At 42.3% G+C, this 20,877-nt stretch overlaps 2 protein-coding genes across 2 annotated transcripts in view; both read left to right on the top strand.

The window, feature by feature from the left end:
* Positions 1-20,877, top strand: part of Dronc (Death regulator Nedd2-like caspase) — a 104,310-nt gene that overhangs the window by 20,876 nt on the left and 62,557 nt on the right. The window lies entirely within an intron of this gene.
* Cyp18a1 (Cytochrome P450 18a1) lies at positions 13,446-20,325 on the top strand. The gene is made up of 5 exons (XM_072011484.1): positions 13,446-15,719; positions 16,215-16,336; positions 16,751-17,180; positions 17,587-17,851; positions 18,260-20,325. Exons 1-5 carry the CDS (start codon positions 15,347-15,349, stop codon positions 18,687-18,689), a joined length of 1,620 nt encoding a protein of 539 aa, XP_071867585.1. The 5' UTR covers positions 13,446-15,346; the 3' UTR covers positions 18,690-20,325.

Here is a 20,877-nt window from a genome sequence, read left to right as displayed (position 1 = left end):
ATTCGGACATTTGCTGAAACCTTTTATAGATATATTATGTGTCAAACGTTTCGAAATTTCATTAGTACCGTAATGAAACCGGGCAATCGTGTAAAATACTGTGAACGAGCAATTTTCATTTAGCGGATACGTATGATGCAGTGCAAGTACTTACGTACTTCAGAGAGAAACGAATTTGAATAGCTACTGTACTGCACACAACTGCTGGAAAGTTTACAATTAGAAAAGTGATTCTCTACATTGAAAACTCGGATGACCAGGATACGATGGTATCTGGCTGCTTGCCCGTGTTTTTGAGGATACGAGTGAGACCCATGGACGCGATACATGTATACTATACATACATACATAACAGTTCAGACGCTCGATACTTAGGCGCCAGGCGTCTCAGCGCTAGTGCTGCAGATATTGCCATCCTGACGTATTTTTTCGCGCAAAGTATTATATGTAGGTTGGGTCATGCTTATCGTAGTTAGATAAGTGACGTACACTCTTGACGTCTGCATATATTCGATAATAATGTAAATGTCATATTTCCCAATTATTTCGTTACACAGAATGTCAGTTTCACGGATGACCAAAGTTAGATCACGCTTAACCTTGCTACGTTCTTTTGGCCATTTTGCAACGCATGTTCACTCCTTTCAATCGTTTTCTCGAAACGTTATAAATCTTCTTTGATCGCTAAAATCAGAGCAAGATCGCGATATTATAAAGATTAGCTGATTACATTTAGTTTAATCATAAATTTCATCGAACGAAAGATATTTACGATTAAAATATCGTGCCATTCGTTTTGTACTGCAATCTGAACACGATAAAGCAGACTCCTCAAGGTTAAAAATGTGTATGTAAAAGTGATTTTTGTTCGTTTTCCCATACACGTATTACGTGTGTCAAATGAAAGCGTTACGTCTCGGATTAGCAAGAGTTCTCGCAATATATGTATATATGTATATACATACCGCTTGAACAGGTTCGACTTACGTTTCCGAAATACGTGGTTTCTCAGTCCGTAGTTACGAATTACGACCGTTGAATTTGTCGCGTTAATGACGAAAAAAACCCGGCGGGCGTGAAAGCGAGCTCTCTAGATGCAAAACAGTTATATAGTTAGATTTTTGATAGAACTTTTGAATTTTCGCAATTGAAAAAAGGGTGAACATCGAGCCGAACGTAGCGAAACGAGAAAATAACCACTGGCAACGTTACATTACTGTTCGAAAGTATCCAAAGATCAGTATAGTTTTAGCAAGATGTATTTTAATTATAAAACTACGGATAAATCGAACTGCTATGTTTTTAATCTTTTGTAATCGTCATAAATACTTAAAACAATATACCGTGAACCGATTAAATTGCCTTCCAAAAGACAATAGTAAAACTGATGTTTGTAATTGTCAAACGTTTGTAGAACGATTTCGTTATTCGACTCTTTATCTCTGGATCCCTTGATATTTTAATTACAAGTTAGACTTTACAAAGAGTCTTCTAAACTGGTAGAAAGATCGCGGATGTTAATAAATGCAGTGAAATTGAAATGGTAAATTATGTATAGTACATTCTTCTATAAAATCTTTTGTATAATATGTATACTATATTCGGAAGAAGTTTCTATAACCGTTCAAATACTTTTATAAGCCACTGTAGATGAAAAATGTAAACGACAGAGCACGGCGTTAGCGAGTTAAACGAATCGATGAATCAATGCTGATCTGTCAGCTGCAATCGTCTCTGCTCATGCTCTGTCTACCTGCGTACTTTCTTGCCGAATTACTTCCATTGTTTGTTGTTTCACACTGTGAAATGGAAAAGATGATAAATTACTACTGTGGAAGCTTCCGTACTTATATAGTAAGCAACGATTCGAAAATACGGTCGGGGAAAGGGAAAGTGGTTTGTCGAGGTTGATCGTCGAGAGTAACGTCTTGCCTTTCTTCTCCCATTGTCCATCAGGCACTATCTATCCTTCTCGGAAATCTGCCTCGAATAGATGGACAGGTTCGTTTCGAAACGATCAGAATGTGGTGTCGCGTAAAGAAGTACTGTTCATCCATCGATTAATCGGTTAGTCATAGAAAAATATGTCGGCGAATGAAAATCGACGATAAGGAATAAAGACGGCTCGTTTTGTTAAATTTCGTCAAATTGCATTTCACTCGCTTAACTCGTAAGGGAAATTTCGCCTGGTGCGAGTTTTGTTTTAGTATTATTGTCCCGTAATAACGTCACTGCGATGTTATTTGCATAAGCATCGTAAAAGATGGCTTTTCTATCTTTAATTTAATACCGTGTAATAGTATGAACTATTTAATTGCATTGAGATGAAAAGAAACCGAAAAAAGTACCGCGAGATTTTATCCATAATAATATAAACGTGATTTCTTTTGATGGCAACTTTTAAGGGTTAACGGATATGCTACCGATTTGATATCGCGACGAATAAACGCAAACGCGTAACAAACTTGTTATTTTATCGGTCGGTGCGTCTGACTGCGTAGCGTCGCATACTTTTGCGTCTATCAGTTTGCCACGAAAGAGGAAAGGACGTTTCGTATGTCGACTAAACTTGAGCTTTTTATGTGATTTTCAAGATAACGTTCGCAGCTTGTCTTGCCATTTATGCAAAGATAGTGTTACGGTTTACGCACTAAAATGCTCCTTGTTCTTCTTTCCTTCCTCTATTTTTTTTCTTTTCTTTCATTTAGCACGAGTCCAAGTTTTGTGTGCATCAGCCTGCGTTCATGTTACAGATAGAAAATATAAAGGTAATAAGCGTTGCTTCTAATTACCAATTCGTCATTAATTTGTACATTTTTGTAAAATTCTCATACGGTTGTTATACGTCAAACAAAATCTCTGGAAACTTAGAAATGACAGCGCATGAGTATTTGTGGATTGAACAGACTTTAACCATCTGGGGTTCGCGTGATGATGTTTGGTTTAATGTTGGGACAGCAAGTCGAAATCGGTGAAACGTATAAGTCGATAAGGTCTTGCGTGAGCTGGACAGGGATAATGATATTTACGTATGCAACAAGGTTTCCATTGGGTTGGTCGAGGAATAGGAGGCGCTAGAATAATCTGTCGTGGAGATCTCGGTGGACAGGCTGACTGTTGGATGTTGCACCCGGCACAGCAGCTACTTGGTTTGCACTGATTCGACATTAGCCTTTTCGATCGTTAATGAAAGACCATCGAATAGCGAGTTAGTTACGGTGTATCTAACGGTGCCCGTTCACGCGTTTCATGTCAACTAGAAAACACACTGTTAATGAAACGGTAAATTAACTGTCGCTTTGCCAGAGCTTTATGACACGTTACCTTTACATCGAGATGAGCGATGATTATAACGAGGTTAGACGACGATTAAACGAGCATGCCTGTCAAATGATGTAGTCGTAATATACTCGTAAATGGTAATAATAGCCTGATAAATTAACACTAAAAAGTCGAAACCGCGAGTGCTTCTATTTTACGAATGCACTTAAGGCATGATTCGATCAAACTGTATAATTTCTATCGCGGAATCGTACGGCTCTTTCTATTTTAATGGATACGCGTCAATTTTCTTTCATCTTCACTTGTTTCTCACTTTTCTACTTTATTTCTCTCTTTTCGATTGCTTAACGAAACATCAGCTGTAAAAAGTACTTTCAGAAGTCTCATCGACACGTGTGCATTAAAATACCAAGCTTCGCGCTTCTTCGTATTTCGCTAAAGTACTTTTACCTTTTTAACGAAAGAGAGACTGAATCGACGTTAGATCGAAAGAATATTACGTAAGGGCGAAGCAATGGATTTCGAAAGTACAAATAAGATTATGTACGCGTGAGTTCCAATCCGTTAATCGTCGCAGAGGCAACGATCAGGAAAGTACAGGCGCAAGATTGGCGAGTTTTCGATCGCGGATGACGATCAAAGGAGACGATAGAACAAGCTGGAACGTCGAACTCCGAACCTCGGACGAATGCTATTCGTGATTCGTGGTTCGTGGTTCAACGGTCGACACCGTATGCCATACTCTCGAAACGAGGTTATAACCAAGGTTACCAAACGGAGACTACCCAAATACCCAGATACATACGATTATAGCGGTCCCCTTCTTTTTAATCGAATATTTTTATTTGACACTGTACTTGGTAAACCCTTGAAACGATCCCTCGAGAGTTCTCTTCCTTTCCACGCGACGCGGAATGCGAATGGTAGGAATGGCGAAGGAGCGCGTAAACCACGACGCAACAGGTAAAACAACTACGCTACTCGTGTGAAGTTTACACGAAGAAATTTTTTTTTAACTTTGTGCAACAATTTGTTTCGAATTTATCAATGCTTGGCATTCATGCGGATAATATCGAAGTCGAGACGATGGGAAGAAGACGCGAGGAACTAGAGGATTACGTAGCGGTTGGCCATAAGTACAATGGATCTCCTGTCCATTAACGCGATGGAAAAATTGCAAGAAGATTGACACGACATACACCCTGTATAACGCGTTACGTAAATTTGACATTTTATCTTTCGTCTTTTCGCTTGGAAAAATATCTCTACTTTTATCCTATTTAAAGGACTCTGACGATGATTCGGAGCAAATTGGATATTTTCTACTGCTTTCTACACAACCCCGTAACAGTGACAAGAGTTTATTTTTAGAATCCAGAATCTTCTCAAATTGTTATGTATATTTAAAAGAAATATTTGTCCGTGACGATGCGAGAAGATAAGTTTCTAAGAATGCCAAGAAAGTTGTATTATTGGGGGTAAAGGAAAAATTGAGAAAGATATCGAGTAGTTCGTGTGAGGAAGGAACAGGGTAGGGGAGGAGGGAGAAAAATTAAGGATAGGAGAGCATACGGAGGAACATGAAAAAGAAACGATGAGGGACTATGACCTGCGTTTATATGTATTTACTGAAAGTGACAGTGATTCTATATCTGTCGCTACGATGACGTAATTACGATTGGCCGCCCAGGGTCGTCAGACGTGGTATTTCTCTCGCAAGGAATTCGATTCCGATTTATCGGGCGATCGTCTTACTCCAAAGGAATGTCAAATCTTTCGAGATTTTCAGAAAGAAAGGAAAATACAAAGTTCGATCTCTAGTCGATTGGATAGTCAAGCGCATATATCACGCACATATGTACATACAGTCCTTTGCTATGGAATCAGGATCACGCAGTGTTTTTGATATTTCTTAATTTTTTAGTGGAACTAAGAAGAAAAGATCGCGAACGATTCGACTCCGATTTAGATGAAACTTTGAACGTTCGCAGGACCAACTAAGAATAGTAGATACGTACTTTTTTTCTAAATATATTACAAGGGAAGAAAGAATTTTTCATACAGACGGTACGATCTTGAACAAAGTTTCCATCCCTTTATCCATCTTTGCCTATTTGCCTTAAATGATTTTTTTAACTTTTTAAAAGTAAATGGCCGATTTTGTAATCTCACGATACCTCTTCGATTAACAATACGTAATAAATCATTCGTACAGGATTTTGCAGGTACGGTGAATTTCCTAACGAATTTATTTCGCCTTTACCGGTTACCGGTCGAAAAAAACGTTCTTTTACGCAAGACACGCAGGATACCCACGCAGCGTTGGTTTTCAGCTTGCTAATTCGAAGCGTCTAAGGATCTAACTAAACGACATGACCGGAACTCTCGTATTTAGCTGACGAGGAGCGCAGTGAGACGGCGACGACGCATCGATCGCGTGTTTTGGTGCGGGTGTTGCACAGCGCATACAGACACCATATTTCTTCGTTTCCTATCTGTTTCGGATTTCGGTTCGCTTGCACTTTTCTATTTCCTATTTCGTTTCGGTCTTTGTCACAACCTATTAAAAGATATACGCGTGCCCGTTGCAAATATGTACAAGAGGAAACTCTACTTTCTCTCTCTTTGTCTCTTTCTCTTTTGTTAGAGAGTTTCTTTCCCCCTGCGAGTCGTAACTCGGCTCGCTGGTGTACACACGATGCACGCGACATACTCTTATGCCCAGCTGCATAAGCATTTGATACACTTGCTACACTCTTGGTACAACACCGGTCAACGTCCTTTCGAAGGTTTGGATCATGCGATCCGAAAGGTAAGAGCGAGTGTGCAGCACGTCGCATACCGATTGATCGTAGTAAACGACTGGTCACAGGAACGGATCGATAGAACTTCGACATCGATTAACTATAGCAAGTACTACCGTATTTAGGATGAAAGGATTATGTACGTATACATGCGCGGTCGTGTCTATGTCTCGTGAAAAAAAAAAAAAAAAGAAAAAAGGGGGAGAAAGAAAAAAAACCTACATCATAGCCGGTAATCGTAATTGTACGTTCATTGTAAATACTCATTGTGTATAGATTCATCGCGTAATTAGAGAGTCGTTGGTAAGTACGATAGAAAGTACGATCGTTCGTACGTGCGTGTATAGAGGATTCGTCTTTCGTCGTCTTTCGCTGCGACGTACACGTGGATAAATCGGAATTCGCTTTAACGACCATTCTAATCATTGGAAAAATGATCTTTTTTGTAATACCGACGCGTGATACGCCCCTGACTCGGAGAACACGAACGTTTCCTCGAGAGATACCAACCAGAGGTTTCCTGTTTAAAGCCCGCTCTACACGTTGAAACATGTTGCGATGCATGTATCGACACTTAGGTTCCATGAAATTTGCATCGGTTTCAGTTTACCTGCACATTACCGATTCTACTCAGTTTGTGGTGTGATAACGATGTTGAAACACGTGTTTCAAAATGTCCGATTATCTTCCAACTCCGGTATTACTATCATTAATAGGAGGTATATTGATTATATAGAACGAAAGATTAAAGAATAGCAACGAAACGAGCGAGAAGATGGCTAATTGAGAGGAACGGATTTTCTAATTTCGCGTTATTAAAAGAACTAAGATCGAACGAACAATGTGATTATAGAAAATATTTGCGTATGGCTTCGTTGGAAATAAATTGGGAACCCTCTCGAAGATTTCGTTTCGAAAGGAAATTGATTTCCCACAAGATTATATTCGGTATCGTTATTACCGGATCGATACAAGTTGATTTTGATACCGATTCGCCGATACAGATGTACATACATTGTAACATGTATCATGCAACCTAGGTGTCGATGCATGCATCGCAACATGTTTCAACGTGTAGAGGCCCCTTAAGAGGCATGCGTTGATATTTCGATCTCGTTTCGCGCCAATCCCTACCAATCAGCCTGCGATCACATTTACAATTCTTCGTAGTCTTGCTGTGTATCGAGCGTGTGTACAACGAGCTAAGGCTTTTCACAGTTTCGTACACCGACTTCGAGCACCGGTTCCTGAATCTACGGGATTTTCGTCAGAGTTAAGAGAAGGAAGCGATCGAAATAGCTGAATGAATTACCTTTACTTAATAAAGGGAAAAATGAATATCGAATTGAGAAATATGCAGATCGTTCGAAGGCTAATTGAGCTTGGAGTAGATCATTTTGATAGGCTGTGGGGCAAGAATCGAGAAATCAAGTTCCGCGGCCGACTTGGACGAGAAGTCGAGCCGTTTGTCACTTTTACTGTTGTTGAGGTCAGTCGAGCATTGACCGCTTGTCGATTTAATTGCTGTGTACTTGTACAAGATACCAACAAAACTATTTCCTTTTTCTTTGCTTGTCCTCTTGTTTATCTCGTTTACCTTACATTTTCTTTTTTATCCTTTCCGTTTTGTCACGCGACGATGACCGACAAAATTGTCAAAGCAAAGAAAAAACCTGACAGGTAGAAAAATAAGCGCGATTCGATCGTTTAACGAAACTTTGATTTTCGTTGATTGTTTACTTCGATGATGGCAGGATAATCTTTGACCCAAATCTTCTTTTCATTCGTGTTTTTTCAACCCCGCCATTTTTTAGCAAGTTTGTACTGTTTATTACGTTTTCCGTTTATTTCTTAGTATCGACGAATCTCGGTACGATATTACATAAAGAATTGTATCAAAAATTTGTTATTTTCACGGTGAGAGCAGATTGCTTACGATCGTCGATGGAGCCAGAGGACGAAGCTAGACGATCCGGCAATTCCGTTTACAAAACCATATACATATTCATTCTGGTAATAGAGTCAAAAGATCTAAGATCGTTCTTAGAATGTCGACTATGTCGACTACGAGAATGTGGACGTAGAAAACAGCTTCGTTGGAATATGATGCAGTTGTCCTAAATATAGGTTAACGCGGTATCATAGAATACGTGGAGTATTGTTCGCTGTTGTTTGACGATATTCTTTGTTCGTCGTCGCTATTCTGCTACTATGAGACGTAAAATTTTCGACCAGACGATGATTATAAAGTTGGAGTGACTCGAGAAGGAAGGACCAAACGGATCGGTATATGGTTTGTGTACGGCACTTATGCCACTTTACCGCGGTCGTTCACCTCGAGGTTCTCCTTCGAGCTCCAACTCGAAGGTGTTAGCGTCATTCGCCTCGTACGGTTTCGTCGTTGTGTTATCATTTTAATCGTAGGCATAGAAGGACAGGAGGCTCTTAAATCCGCGATAGCCGGCGTTCGAAACTCTCGAATCTCGAGTCGAGGACAAAAAGCATGTAGAAAGAAGAGACGATTCGATTTCGTTACCCAGTTTCTTGGCCGCGTTACGAAATTCACGGCAGGGAATATTTTGACAAATTTTGCAACAAGGTTTCGACGATCGGGGTTTTGCAATTACATTGGGCCATTCGGTGGCGGGTATCGGTGGAGGGCGTTGAAACGATGATGTGCGAAGGAATGCGTGTAATGCGGGCAAATGCGAACCGAGAAATCCGTACACAGTCAGCGATCAAAGGAAGATCCGCATAACTTCGCGGCGCTCGTTCCCTGTCGTTTTCGTGACCGAGTATAGCCATCGTGCTACGACATCGTTTGTGCGAGCCACATATCCACCGGTTTCGCGCTTCTTACGTAACGCAAGGGGATCTATTACGTTGGAAAGTAGAATCGTTCGGTGTATGCAGACCGATGAAAAAAGAAAAGAGAATTAGCGCGACGACGATGCCACTCGAGCGATCGTGTCGTTCGAATGTTATCGTCGGCGTTTCTTTCGGCGCGACGTTTCACTCTAAAAAGGAAGGGAAGAAAAGAACGGAAAAGAAAGACGGAAAGGAATCGAGGTTGATACGGAATGCGCGCCAATTCGGCTGTAAATTGGGCACGCGGTGAACTGCCGCAGCCCCGCAGCTGAAAGGTGACAGAGAAGACGAAAGGCAAGGAGGAAAAGATGTTGTTACGTGGTCTGCGTGTTCCATGTTCCATATTCTGTGTTCCACGTCTCGTGTTCCGTGTTTCGTGTTCGATTCGACATGCTAGAACGAGCTTCGAAAATTTCGGCTGCGAAAGAGGTCTCAGGTTATCGACCCATTGGCAGTGGTCAGTGATGGTAACGGGCGAGCAAGCGAGCAAGCGAGCAATCGAGCAATCGAGCAACCGAGCACACGACCAACCGGACAACCAGTTCATCCATCCGATGCACGGTTCGGTCCTTCACCCGGCATTATCCCGAGTGTTACGTACTCGCACGTATATTACACGTGCTCGCAATATGTACGACGTCCTTTTTTGCGAATCGCAATTAGTCAAGACACGAGCTGTGCGCAGTGGCGATCGAATCTGTATCCGATCGATTAAAAAAATAGAAAGTTTCCTAGGGTAAATGGTTGTTGCCGTGTCAAAAGAAAACGGTGTTTACGAGATTGCTATGAAATTTATTTGACTGAGAAAATGCACGAGATTAAAGTAAACGAGTAAAAGGGTAAAAGCGTGAACAGGGTTACACACCACGATGTTTATCGACGATATGTAGACGTAAAGGAATTGGAGGGGTCGGTGGAAGAGTCGAAAAGGGGGCGAGGAAGCAGCCGTAGCAGTGACATTCGACCGCCAAGAATTAAAATACGGCCGCGTGGCGAGACTCCACTATGGTTTCTAACGGATCGACTGAAGGTCCCACGGGGGGCTTCCACAGAAGATTCGGGAGACGGTTCGAAGAAGGAATAACGGACGGTCAAAAACCGCGTTCTCGTACCCAACCGGAGTCCGGGGCCCGTTATTAGCCGTTAGAAAGGAAACCCGTTCGAAGGTGGATTGTGCGGGCGTAGGTATCGCTAAAAATTACCTGACACGACCCGTTTCCCGTCTCGTTCTCCCTTTTCATTCTGTATCTGTATTTATACATGCGTTATATTCGTACATCTATACAACGTTGCATTTCTCCGGCTCTTGTCCGTAAATCGACGAACGATAGAATTTGTTTTCACGCCAAACTTTGGGAATTTGGAATCGACTCGATCGGCTAATCGTTGCGTGGAAAATGGAATGTTTGTAACTTGTATTATCTATTATTCTCGCCTATCGTTTAAATGTATCCACACGTTTACTCGTAACGTTAATCGCTCTCATTAATTTCTATATGATTAATCTTCGGTCAGTTACGAGTTAATAACTCGTGAATTTCGTCGAATCCCGAAAGTTTTCTCTTATCTTCGAAAGAGTTATCTCTCGCGTGATATCTGCCGTTGCAATTTCTCTGGTCGGTAATGAGCAGCTCGGTTTCGTTCTGTTTGAACAGAAGGCGAGGAGAAATCGTGGACACGACGAAAGAGGAATCGAATTGGAACGTCGAAACGCACGCGATAGTCGAAGAAAAGTGGTAGCGGGGATTAGATGGGTCAGCGTGCGAAATGGCTGTTCTACTCGACCGACGGTGGGCTCGTTCCGCTGTTATAATTCGAATTTTTCTCAGAATATTCATGCATCTCCTAGTCGAGTATCGGCTCGATCGCTAGTACCTGCAAGCGGGAACGACTGCGTGAGTGCGAATGGATCGTGTGCGGTTCGTGTACGCGTTGTAGGTTCTTTGGAAGGCGGTAGGAGGTTGGAATCGCGAGGTGACGAAGGAGGGAGTGGTAACACCTGGAATGTACGTAAGGTAAACGGCATCCGGGCAATGCCCTCGCATGTAAACAATCAGAAATCGCAAACTTGATTACGCGAGCAAGTTGTTTCTCGCGTATGCACACATTCGAAGAATCGATCACGTTTACGTGCACGCATGCTCACGATCCGTAACAGTTATACATATAGTAGTACGAGGACTTCGGTATATGGTAGCGTACTAGTTCTCCCCTTTTCACCTGTCTCCTTCTCCTATCGAAAAGTCTACAGTTTAATTCACCGATAGCTAGGTGCTACAGTGTGACGAGATCGGATACGTCGAATTAGGAATTACGATGTTTATCGAGCGAGGAGGAATCGATAAGAGAAAGGGGACAAGAAAGTTGAACCAGAACTGACGAAGCATCGGTAGCTGATAACGGTGGGAGATGACGTGTGAGATGAGATTATACTCTGGTTAAACTATAACTCGGTCAAACTATCAGTACGATATAGCGGCACATCATCTTCTTCCTCTCTTTTCCTTTATACGACGATGTTCTTCCGTTTTGTACCGACACCGAGAGAAAACCGAGTCGCATCGTTCCTTCCCACCTTTCCAAAATGTAAACTCTGTGAAATTCGAATCGTCAAAGAGTCAAAGTCAAATCTGTCGTACGTTCGCGAGATCGTTCGATCGAGAGAGTATCGCGCGATTAAAAAAAGTTACGAAACGATTCTTACGTCGTCGATAGGTTCGTCCGATGGATCTTGGACACGGAGAAAAAACGAGAAAGACAACTTTCCAACAGATACGTAAAATTATCGTATAGATGTACGTGTAAAAGGAAACGAATAGTCATACAAACATACGATGCATGTTTAAAGTTTCTGAAGGTCGAATATTTATCTCGAGACACGCGTAGCACTCGGACGTATCAATATTCCGGCTAAGTCGATCGTAACTCTTTTTGGTTTCGGCGAATCAGTATCTGTTATTGGCCTGCTGTATTAATCGGTGAATCATTTTCCTTTCGTCTCGCGATGGGGGTTCGATGTACGCGTCCGATAATAATTGAACTCTTCTGCTTCTATCGCTGTTGTCTCATCGCGCGTGTCTTCTCCCGCTAATTCTTATCAATCGAAATTCATACTCGCCTCTTTTTATCTCCGTTCTTATTCCCTTCCATTCGAAATTGTTCCAAGGAAAATCTTACGCTAATTATACTTGAATAACGTTTATCATCTTGTTTCGAGTCTTGATGATTCGAATTTTACAGAGTGAAACGAACCAGCCACTCATAATCGGATCGTCGAGTGACATCGCATCGGTTTTCACAACCAATTTACACGACTTATGCTTCTTCTCGGACATACTTGGCAGAAAGCGAAGAAAAGTCGTGAAACCTGTTGCTAATCGTCTTACTATATTGTGCATGTATTACTATCGTAAGGAAGATGTTGCCGTAAAGAAGACAGAATTCGAACAATGAAAATATCACAGGGTGGTATCGAAACGATCAAAGCTGTAACTCGTGACACACATAGCGTAGATAATAGATAAGTGACAAAGATCGATTCGACGAGCCAAGACGATCCGATCCATTTTTTCTTACGTTTCTCTCGTTATCGTTTTACATCGAGGATGTTACGTCAAGTTACATCTTGTTGCGAAGAAAGGCAAAAGTATGGGAAAATAAGCTATCGTTGCTGTTTCAAATGAAATCGAGGCCTTGAACTTTACGATTAACAGCGATAAATTGATTATTTTTGGTCGAATCGTCGAAACGTAGAGCCGAGACGTAGAGTGACAACACTCGGTGGAGTGTGTGTTGTTCGCATGCAGTAAAACGAGCGTGCGTTCTTCCCGGTTTCGAACGAACATTACTACAGAGAACGCGTATGTGTTCGATGGCAAAAGGGATATTTCTGGTATCGTCCCTGGTGAAAACCGGACATGGCTATCGAGAAAGAATACGAACTGGGTCAATGACCCAACCGCCGAAGAACCGCGAGACTGTTCAGCGGTGGCCAGGTCTGTGTCAGTATACGTAGCTGTGTGAAAAATGAGATTCGTTTAAACGCTGAAGAAACAATCTTGCGGCTTAAACGATCGTTCGTCTTATCGCTTGTTTCACGCTCGTTTCTCGTAACGTGCTTTCATGTTCGCGATTACGACCTTGTATCTGCTGAAAAGGAAAAATGCTCTCTATCCTTTGAACGGAGAAATAATTCGCGGCTCGGTTGAATCGGTTGCGATTCGATTCACGATCGAATAAACTAGACTTTCAACAAAAAAAATAGGAAAATCAAGAGAGAAGGAGACGTCTTCGCGCGTTAGAGCGCAAAGCGTATTTCGCCTTGTTCGCGTATCTATTATGCGACACTGTTCTAATTTTCTCTTGTTTGTCCCTTTTCCATTGTATGTGTATAACGCATGTCGAAGAAGAAGAGAAGGAGGAGGAGGAGGAGGAGAAAGAGAAGGAGGAGAAAGAAGAAGAGAAGGAGGAGGAGGTGGAAGAGGAGGAGGAGGAGGAGGAGGAGGAGGAGGAAGAGAAGGGACGACAAAGCAAAGATCGAAAGAATAGCTGACCCGAAGCGGATCCTTTGCGTGTAAAACGGAGAGGCACCGTTGGGTTTGGTGATAGCGATCCCCACCATAGGTTGACGGTTTCGAATCCCTGCAGGGGGCCCGAATGCCCCCACTCTATGGTGGCGGTAGAAGAGACCTCGTGGTCTTCGACCAACGAGACTGTGGTACAAGGAGTCCGCCCTTGCACCCTCGACGGAAGTTGGTCCACTACCCTGAAGGCAAAGCTCGTGTCGTACCCCCACCGAGTTTCGTGTCACCGTAACTCGTTCAACGGACCACCGTCTTACCTGACTCCTTCCGCTCCTTTACGTCCGTCTCTGCTCCTCTTTGTACCGTTGCCCCACCATATTCAGGGACTGCCGGGGGCAATTGGGAGGCATCCGGGGGGCCATTTAAAGCCGCTGGGGGGCCGGTACTCGATGAGTCACTATATAAGCGGGCAAGGACAAGAAGGTGTATGTTAGTGTACACTCAATCTTCCCGTGGCTCGCACGATTCACGAAGTAGCGAGCGCCGGTGAATTCGGCTGCGGCTGTGACCGACTTTTTTTTTCCTTCCCTTTATTCTTTTTCTTTTCTCACTCTTATTTCCTTTATTCTTTTCTTTCTACACTCTTATTCCACTCCGATGCGTTTTTCTTCTTTTACCTTCCACTATTCCATTAAATAATTACCCAGCTCCTCCTTCCCCTCTCTCACTCTCTCTCTCTCTCTGTCGCTCGTTTCTCCCATACTTCCATTGACTCTCCCACCACGTTTCTTCCCCTAGTGCGTAAGAACAAGCGAGCTCGTTTATCACCTGTGCGTGCACGTTTTTCCTACTCATTGTCTCCGCTAGTTGATACGATTCGCGGTTTCTTTCTCTATCCGTTACAGCGGACACCGCGTCTCGCGATATTTCACCTTACCTGATTTTTCGGCGAACCTTCTCGATCGTTGCGTAATCGTTACTAAATCGGCATCGACGATTTTTCTTCCATCGTTTCTGTTTTGTTTCATTCTTTTTTTTTTTTTTTTTTTTTTTTTTGATAAATCGCTCCAATTATCCTCTCTCGTACACGTGCGCACGCGCACACGCATAAACGCATAAGCGCATACGCATTACACAGAAGCGCGCTCGCGCGCGCACTCTCCTTCCCCCTCTCCTCTCCTATTCCCCTATATTCCCCTCCAGATTATGCCCCACCAGCCTAGTCAGATTTGATACTTAAAGCCGCGAATTTCGGAAGCATCGTTTCGAGTAGGAAAATTGTGTTCGTGCCGATACGAAACCAGCCAGAGGGAAGGTTGACCGGTGACTTTTCGTCGGGACGTGCGAACGTGTCGTGACGAGAAGGGATCGAAGAAGTTCTGAGAGAAAGAAAGCGAGAAAGAGGGAAGGAAAGGAAGAAAGGGGCATAGAAAGCGAAAGGAGACGAGAAAAGCGGAGACAGGAGACAGGGTTGAAAGGAAGAAAGAGGCGACAGAAGAAGGTGCTACGCGGAGAAAGGAGAGAGGGAAGAAAAGAAAAAGAAGCAGAAAGAGAAAGAATAGGAAGTAACAGCGAAGGCTGTGTATAATATTAGACGCTGAAAAGGTCGAAGTGATAACGAAAAGAGAAAGTAAACGGGAGAAGGGTAGAAATTCAATTTACGAAGCCGAGGGAAAGTTAAAACGATAAGAAAAGAAAAAATACAGAGTGGAAGGAAGAAACGAATAAAATTGTATCGGGATTAAGGGTTTGAGAGAAAAAAGCTTCCTATTTCGAATTGGAAAGATCGAAGGGAAATTTCGTTCCCGAAATATTTGGAGAAACGAACGCAAAACGTATTATTATAAAAGCGTAATTGAATATAGCGCGATGTTGGTGGAACACGCGACACAATGGGCTTGGCAAGCAATGGGTGGCACGAGAATCGAGGTCCTTTACACGTTTCTCGTGTTCTTAGGTGTATTATTGGTAGTAAGGTGCATGCAATGGCTTAGGTATGTGCGCTCTCTGCCTCCAGGGCCTTGGGGTGTACCCGTGTTTGGTTATTTGCCATTCTTGAAAGGCGACGTTCACCTCCGGTACGGAGAACTCGCAAAGAAGTATGGTCCAATGTTCAGTGCTCGACTAGGAACGCAACTGGTGGTTGTTCTTAGCGATCATCGTACGATTCGCGACACGTTTCGTCGGGAAGAGTTTACTGGCAGACCGCATACCGAGTTCATCAACATCCTCGGTGGATATGGTAAGTGTATAACACGTGACGCCTGTCATGCTCGTTTTCCGATAACTAACTCTATCTCGATTTCGTGTTCTCGCATATTTTTCACTCTGCGCTTTCCCACCAGATTCTTATCTCTTCCCTCTTCTTTCTTCTCACATTTTTATCAACCATCTCGCCGCTACATGCGTCCGTTCGATTTTATCGCCGAACCTTTCTTCCTTTTTTCCTGTTTTCCACTTTTAGCCAGCCGACTTCTATCTCCTTTTTTTTTCTTCGTTATTCGATATATTTCGTTCATTTTGCTCGTAGATTATTTTTTTCGCGTCACCGTTTCTTTCGATTCCGTGATTACCGGCAGGAAAGCTTGTTGTATAGTTTATAGATAATTTATTATATTATTACGCTGCGAACTAATTAAAACACGTCGAATCTCCTTTATTCGTTCGAAGTGGTTTTTTGTTCTACGAACTGGTCAGTTCCCTTGACTTTTGAAGCTCAAGAGTTTTTCTCTCGTAGGTATTATCAACACCGAAGGTGCTATGTGGAAAGACCAAAGAAAATTTCTTCACGATAAACTCAGAGGCTTCGGCATGACCTATATGGGCGGTGGGAAGAAAATTATGGAATCGAGAATCATGGTGAGCGCTGCATTTTACAAAATTTCGTCTTTCCTTTTTCTATAGTTTTTCTTTCTTCCACGTACTACAGTAGAACCTAAGTAAAATTAATCAAACGATCGACTAATGAGAAGTTTAAGAATAGTCCCTCATATAAGAAAGATTAAGAAATATAAATAGCAACTGAAACTGATAATACATCTTTGTTAGGAAATCTCTATTTCTGACTAATATTGATATTTAAACATAGCTCGAAATAAACGACGTTCTCGCGAGAAAACCAATAGCGATAGTGGTAAATGCTAACGGCGTGCGTCCCGATCGTATCCGAATAATCAAGGTTTTACTGTATATTCGCGTAATACTCGCTTCGTTGTACTTGATATCAAATAGATGAAAAAAAGGCGAATAATTTCTAATTGGTTCTAATTTTAGCGCGAAGTTAAGACGTTCCTTCGTGGATTGGTGACGAAACGAGGAACACCGACGGACGTTTCGGCATCCCTTGGAATGTCGATCAGCAACGTTATATGTTCCATTATAATGGGAGTACGTTTCCAACATGGCGACAAGAGGTTCAAAAGATTCATGGACTTGATCGAGGAAGGTTTCAAGCTGTTCGGCAGTATGGCCGCTGTCAATTTTATTCCTGTGATGCGTTACTTGCCATGCCTGCAAAAGGTTCGCAACAAGATTGCGGAAAATCGCGCGGAAATGGCCGATTTCTTTCAAGAAGCGGTCGATCAACATCGAGCAACGTTCGACGAAAGTACTTTACGAGACCTTGTCGACGCTTATCTGCTCGAGATCGAGAAAGCGAAGGGAGAAGGTCGCGCGACTACGCTCTTTCAAGGGAAAAATCATGGTGAGAGTGCACCGATGATATATCTCGTACACAGACAGCGAATATTTATGAAAATTTGTATTTTCATTCGTATTTTCATGGATAAAGAAATGAAAATTTGTTTGTTAAACGTCGTAACGAACGCTGTTCTTTAAATATTTCGTATAATTTTGCGTGCTGTTTTCGTTTATCTTTGATTATCTCCTTTATTAACGAGCATAAGCTTTTTCATATAGATACGTATAGAGAAACTAATGTGAGATAGGAAGCGACGTACGTCGAATTTGTCTCCTCGGTTTAAACGAACGATATCGATGAATTTTGGTTTCGTAGGAAATTTAACCGCGTAAATATTTGCAGTTCGCTCGTAAGAATCGCGTTTCGTTTCACACCGCTCACTTCTTTCTTGTTTTCGTACTATTCATAGATCGCCAGATGCAACAAATTCTCGGTGATCTGTTCTCTGCCGGCATGGAAACGGTGAAGACCACGCTCGAATGGGCAATAATCTTGATGCTACATCATCCGGATGCGGCAACTGCCGTACAGGAAGAATTGGACCAAGTGGTAGGAAAATCGAGGATGCCTGCTTTGGAGGATCTACCTTTTCTTCCGATAACCGAAGCGACGATACTCGAGGTTCTTAGGCGATCGAGTATAGTCCCTTTGGGAACCACACACGCAACGACGAGGTAATTATATCGTCTACAGATCGCATTGTTAACAGGATTCCTACGAGAATTTGTCGGTCGAATTTCCAACCTCGTTTTTTAATCGAATTATATCGAGCCAGATCATTCTCTCTTTCGTCTCATTACTATAATTGGGTTTCTTCAATTGGGTTAATATCTATCGATATACTGCGATAAAAGCGAAAGTAAAATCGAACCAGTCGCTAATTAGGTTATTTGCTTTCGAAAAACGTTGCTATCTTGTAAAGCGGTGAGTGGACGAGCAAAAGAGAAAAGGACAAAGACGAGACGCCGATATAGATATACAATTTTCGTAGTATTGGGGCGCCGCGATGAATGAATGGATGAATCACGATCTCGATGGAACGTGTGAGATAGTTAAGATTGAAAGGTGTAAAAATGTTTCAGAGATGTGACGTTGCACGGTTACACGATACCAGCTGGATCTCAAGTGGTACCGTTGTTGCATGCCGTGCATATGGATCCAGAACTTTGGGAGGAGCCCGAGGAGTTTCGACCGAGTCGGTTTCTCTCGGCCGAAGGTAAAGTCCAGAAACCGGAATACTTTATGCCTTTCGGTGTCGGCAGACGTATGTGCCTGGGCGATGTGTTGGCACGCATGGAGTTATTCTTGTTCTTTAGTTCGTTGATGCACACGTTCGAATTGCGATCGCCGCAGGGCTCGTCCTTGCCGAGTTTGCGCGGCAACGCCGGTGTCACCGTCACGCCTGACCCCTTTGACGTTTGTTTGGTACCAAGAAATTTGGATCTCATCGAAGATGCGAGCAACGATGTGATCCCCTCCGGCGCTATTCTGCGGAATATCGGCAGTCACTGAGTTTCCTGCTTTTTCGAACGCTCCACAACGATCAACGGAGCACGGTAATCGTTCCTAACGAGACCGATCCGACCTGGACCGACTTGGCCCGACACGATCCAACCTGATCCAATTCGATCTAATACGATTCAATCCGATCCATCGTACATTTGTCCATCCTTAATCAGCCCTACAAGATTTCACATCGTCGTCGAAAAGTTCATTCGAATGCGTTCCATTATCCCTCCTTTTATTCTTCCCTTCATCTACCTATCGCATAAATGTCGTTTCACTCTCGATTTCTATTATTTAATTTCCTTGCGTGTACTAGCCAGCATTTATACATATTTAGGATAACATTTCGCTCTTTATTTATTCGCATTTAGTCATTAGCGTTATTTGATAAAATGTGTGTCGGTATAGAACGTGTGTATACGGTTGAATGATATGAGAAGTTTGCGTGTACATGTTCAAATTCGTTGCACACAATATACAAAAACGATTTCCATAAGAATTCCGTCAACGATGATCCGTCACGTTCTAGAGATCGTTGTGTTGACGCAGTCTCGGACGTAATAAGAGACAAAAGACTTTTAGATAGTAACGATAATAAGAGGAATCAATTATTAGTAACGGTATTAGAAATAAGTAGTGGTAGTGGTAGCGGTAGTAATAGAAATAGACAAAAATAATAGCGACAACAATAGTACAGGCGGTAGTATTGGTAACATAATAATTGATAATGACAATATCGATGATAGCGATAGTGGTAAATGCTAGATTAAGAATTTGCAGTTAATAAAAAAAAAAAAAAAAAAAAAAAAGGAAAAAGAAAAACAAAAGACCGTGTAACGAAGTACGCTGTGAGTGTGCGCACAGATATTCGTAGGTTACCTTATTATGTACATATCTAGGTATTATGTTGATAATAGGCGGTGAACGAGAGCGCGAGATCGTCTTTGACTAACGAGTTCTCTTTCCCTTATCGTTCGAAAGTTTCGACGCGACTAAATTCGAATGGATTAGATCGTAGGGCTGCGCGTCGGATGGACGCGGCTGTTGACCTAGAACAGTGATTTTCGTGAAAGTTAGAACGAGATTCTTGCGACACCACACACAGTGTAGTTACGTAGCGTTTCAGAATTCAAGACCAACGTCGAACTCGATCCGTTGGGTGCGGGCAAAGATTAAGGCTGTGAATTTCGAATTTAGGACATGGGACCCTCGAGATTCCTGTGATAACGCGATCGTAAAATCATTTCCAAAGATATATTTTGTTGCGTGTCCGGCGAAAGCCGACGAACCATCGACGCGGATTTCCCCTGGTTTCTTTATATTCCGTCATCTTTCTTCCTTTTCATCGTTCCTCTTACGGTTTTCCCTTTGCCGCGGTGAGCTTTAACGCCACTTACATATCACCGCGTCGATGCTTCGTTTGTATTCACCAGTAAGAAATTTATATGTTGCATGCTCGAATTGCGGAGCACCGCATTGTGTTCACCCGCCGACCGTGAATCTGTGTTACTTAATGTTATTATCTATTTTTCTTTTTTTGTAACGATCATTAAACAATGTTAATGTCCATATGACGAAGCTTGTAATTGTAATTGATAATACGTGTGTCTCCTCTTCGCACGAAATAAATCGATATTTTGTATTTTATGAAAATCAATCATTGCCTCGTATCGCATCGTGCGTACGTTGTTGCTCGACGAGTCGTGTTCACGAACGAAACGATCGTCACGATTATGTTCGTGACTTTTTGTGAGCTGAAAATTACATTCCCCGTTTTATTTCGATCCAGTAGTCGATGATCCTTTCTCTTTTTTGCTTTTCCTTCCCCACAATTTATTTCGTATTTATTTCATATTTCTTTCGGTTTGTATTACGCTTGAAATACCGTTTCGCTAGAAAGAGAAGAAGAAAAGGGGAAAAAAAGTAGAAAAAGACTGTAATTACGAAGAAGATGAAGGGGGATACCTTTTGTGCGTTACGGGGAATCGATTTTGTGTTTTCCGAATTCACGAATATACCTGTTGACGAAAAGATTAAGAGAGCCAGAGACGGAGGGACGGGAATGTGGGCGGAAGCTGAACTTTCGGGATGACAGGCGATATAGCTCGACCAAGACGAAAGAACAGGTATTTAAGAAAAAAGACAGATACAAAAAAGGAGCGAACAGCAACAAAGGGGGGGAAGAGGGGAACGG

Source organism: Bombus fervidus, chromosome 10, assembly GCF_041682495.2.
Source record: "Bombus fervidus isolate BK054 chromosome 10, iyBomFerv1, whole genome shotgun sequence".
NCBI lineage: Eukaryota > Metazoa > Arthropoda > Insecta > Hymenoptera > Apidae > Bombus > Bombus fervidus.
Note: the sequence above shows the minus strand (reverse complement) of the source record. Positions and strands in the feature narration are given on the sequence as shown.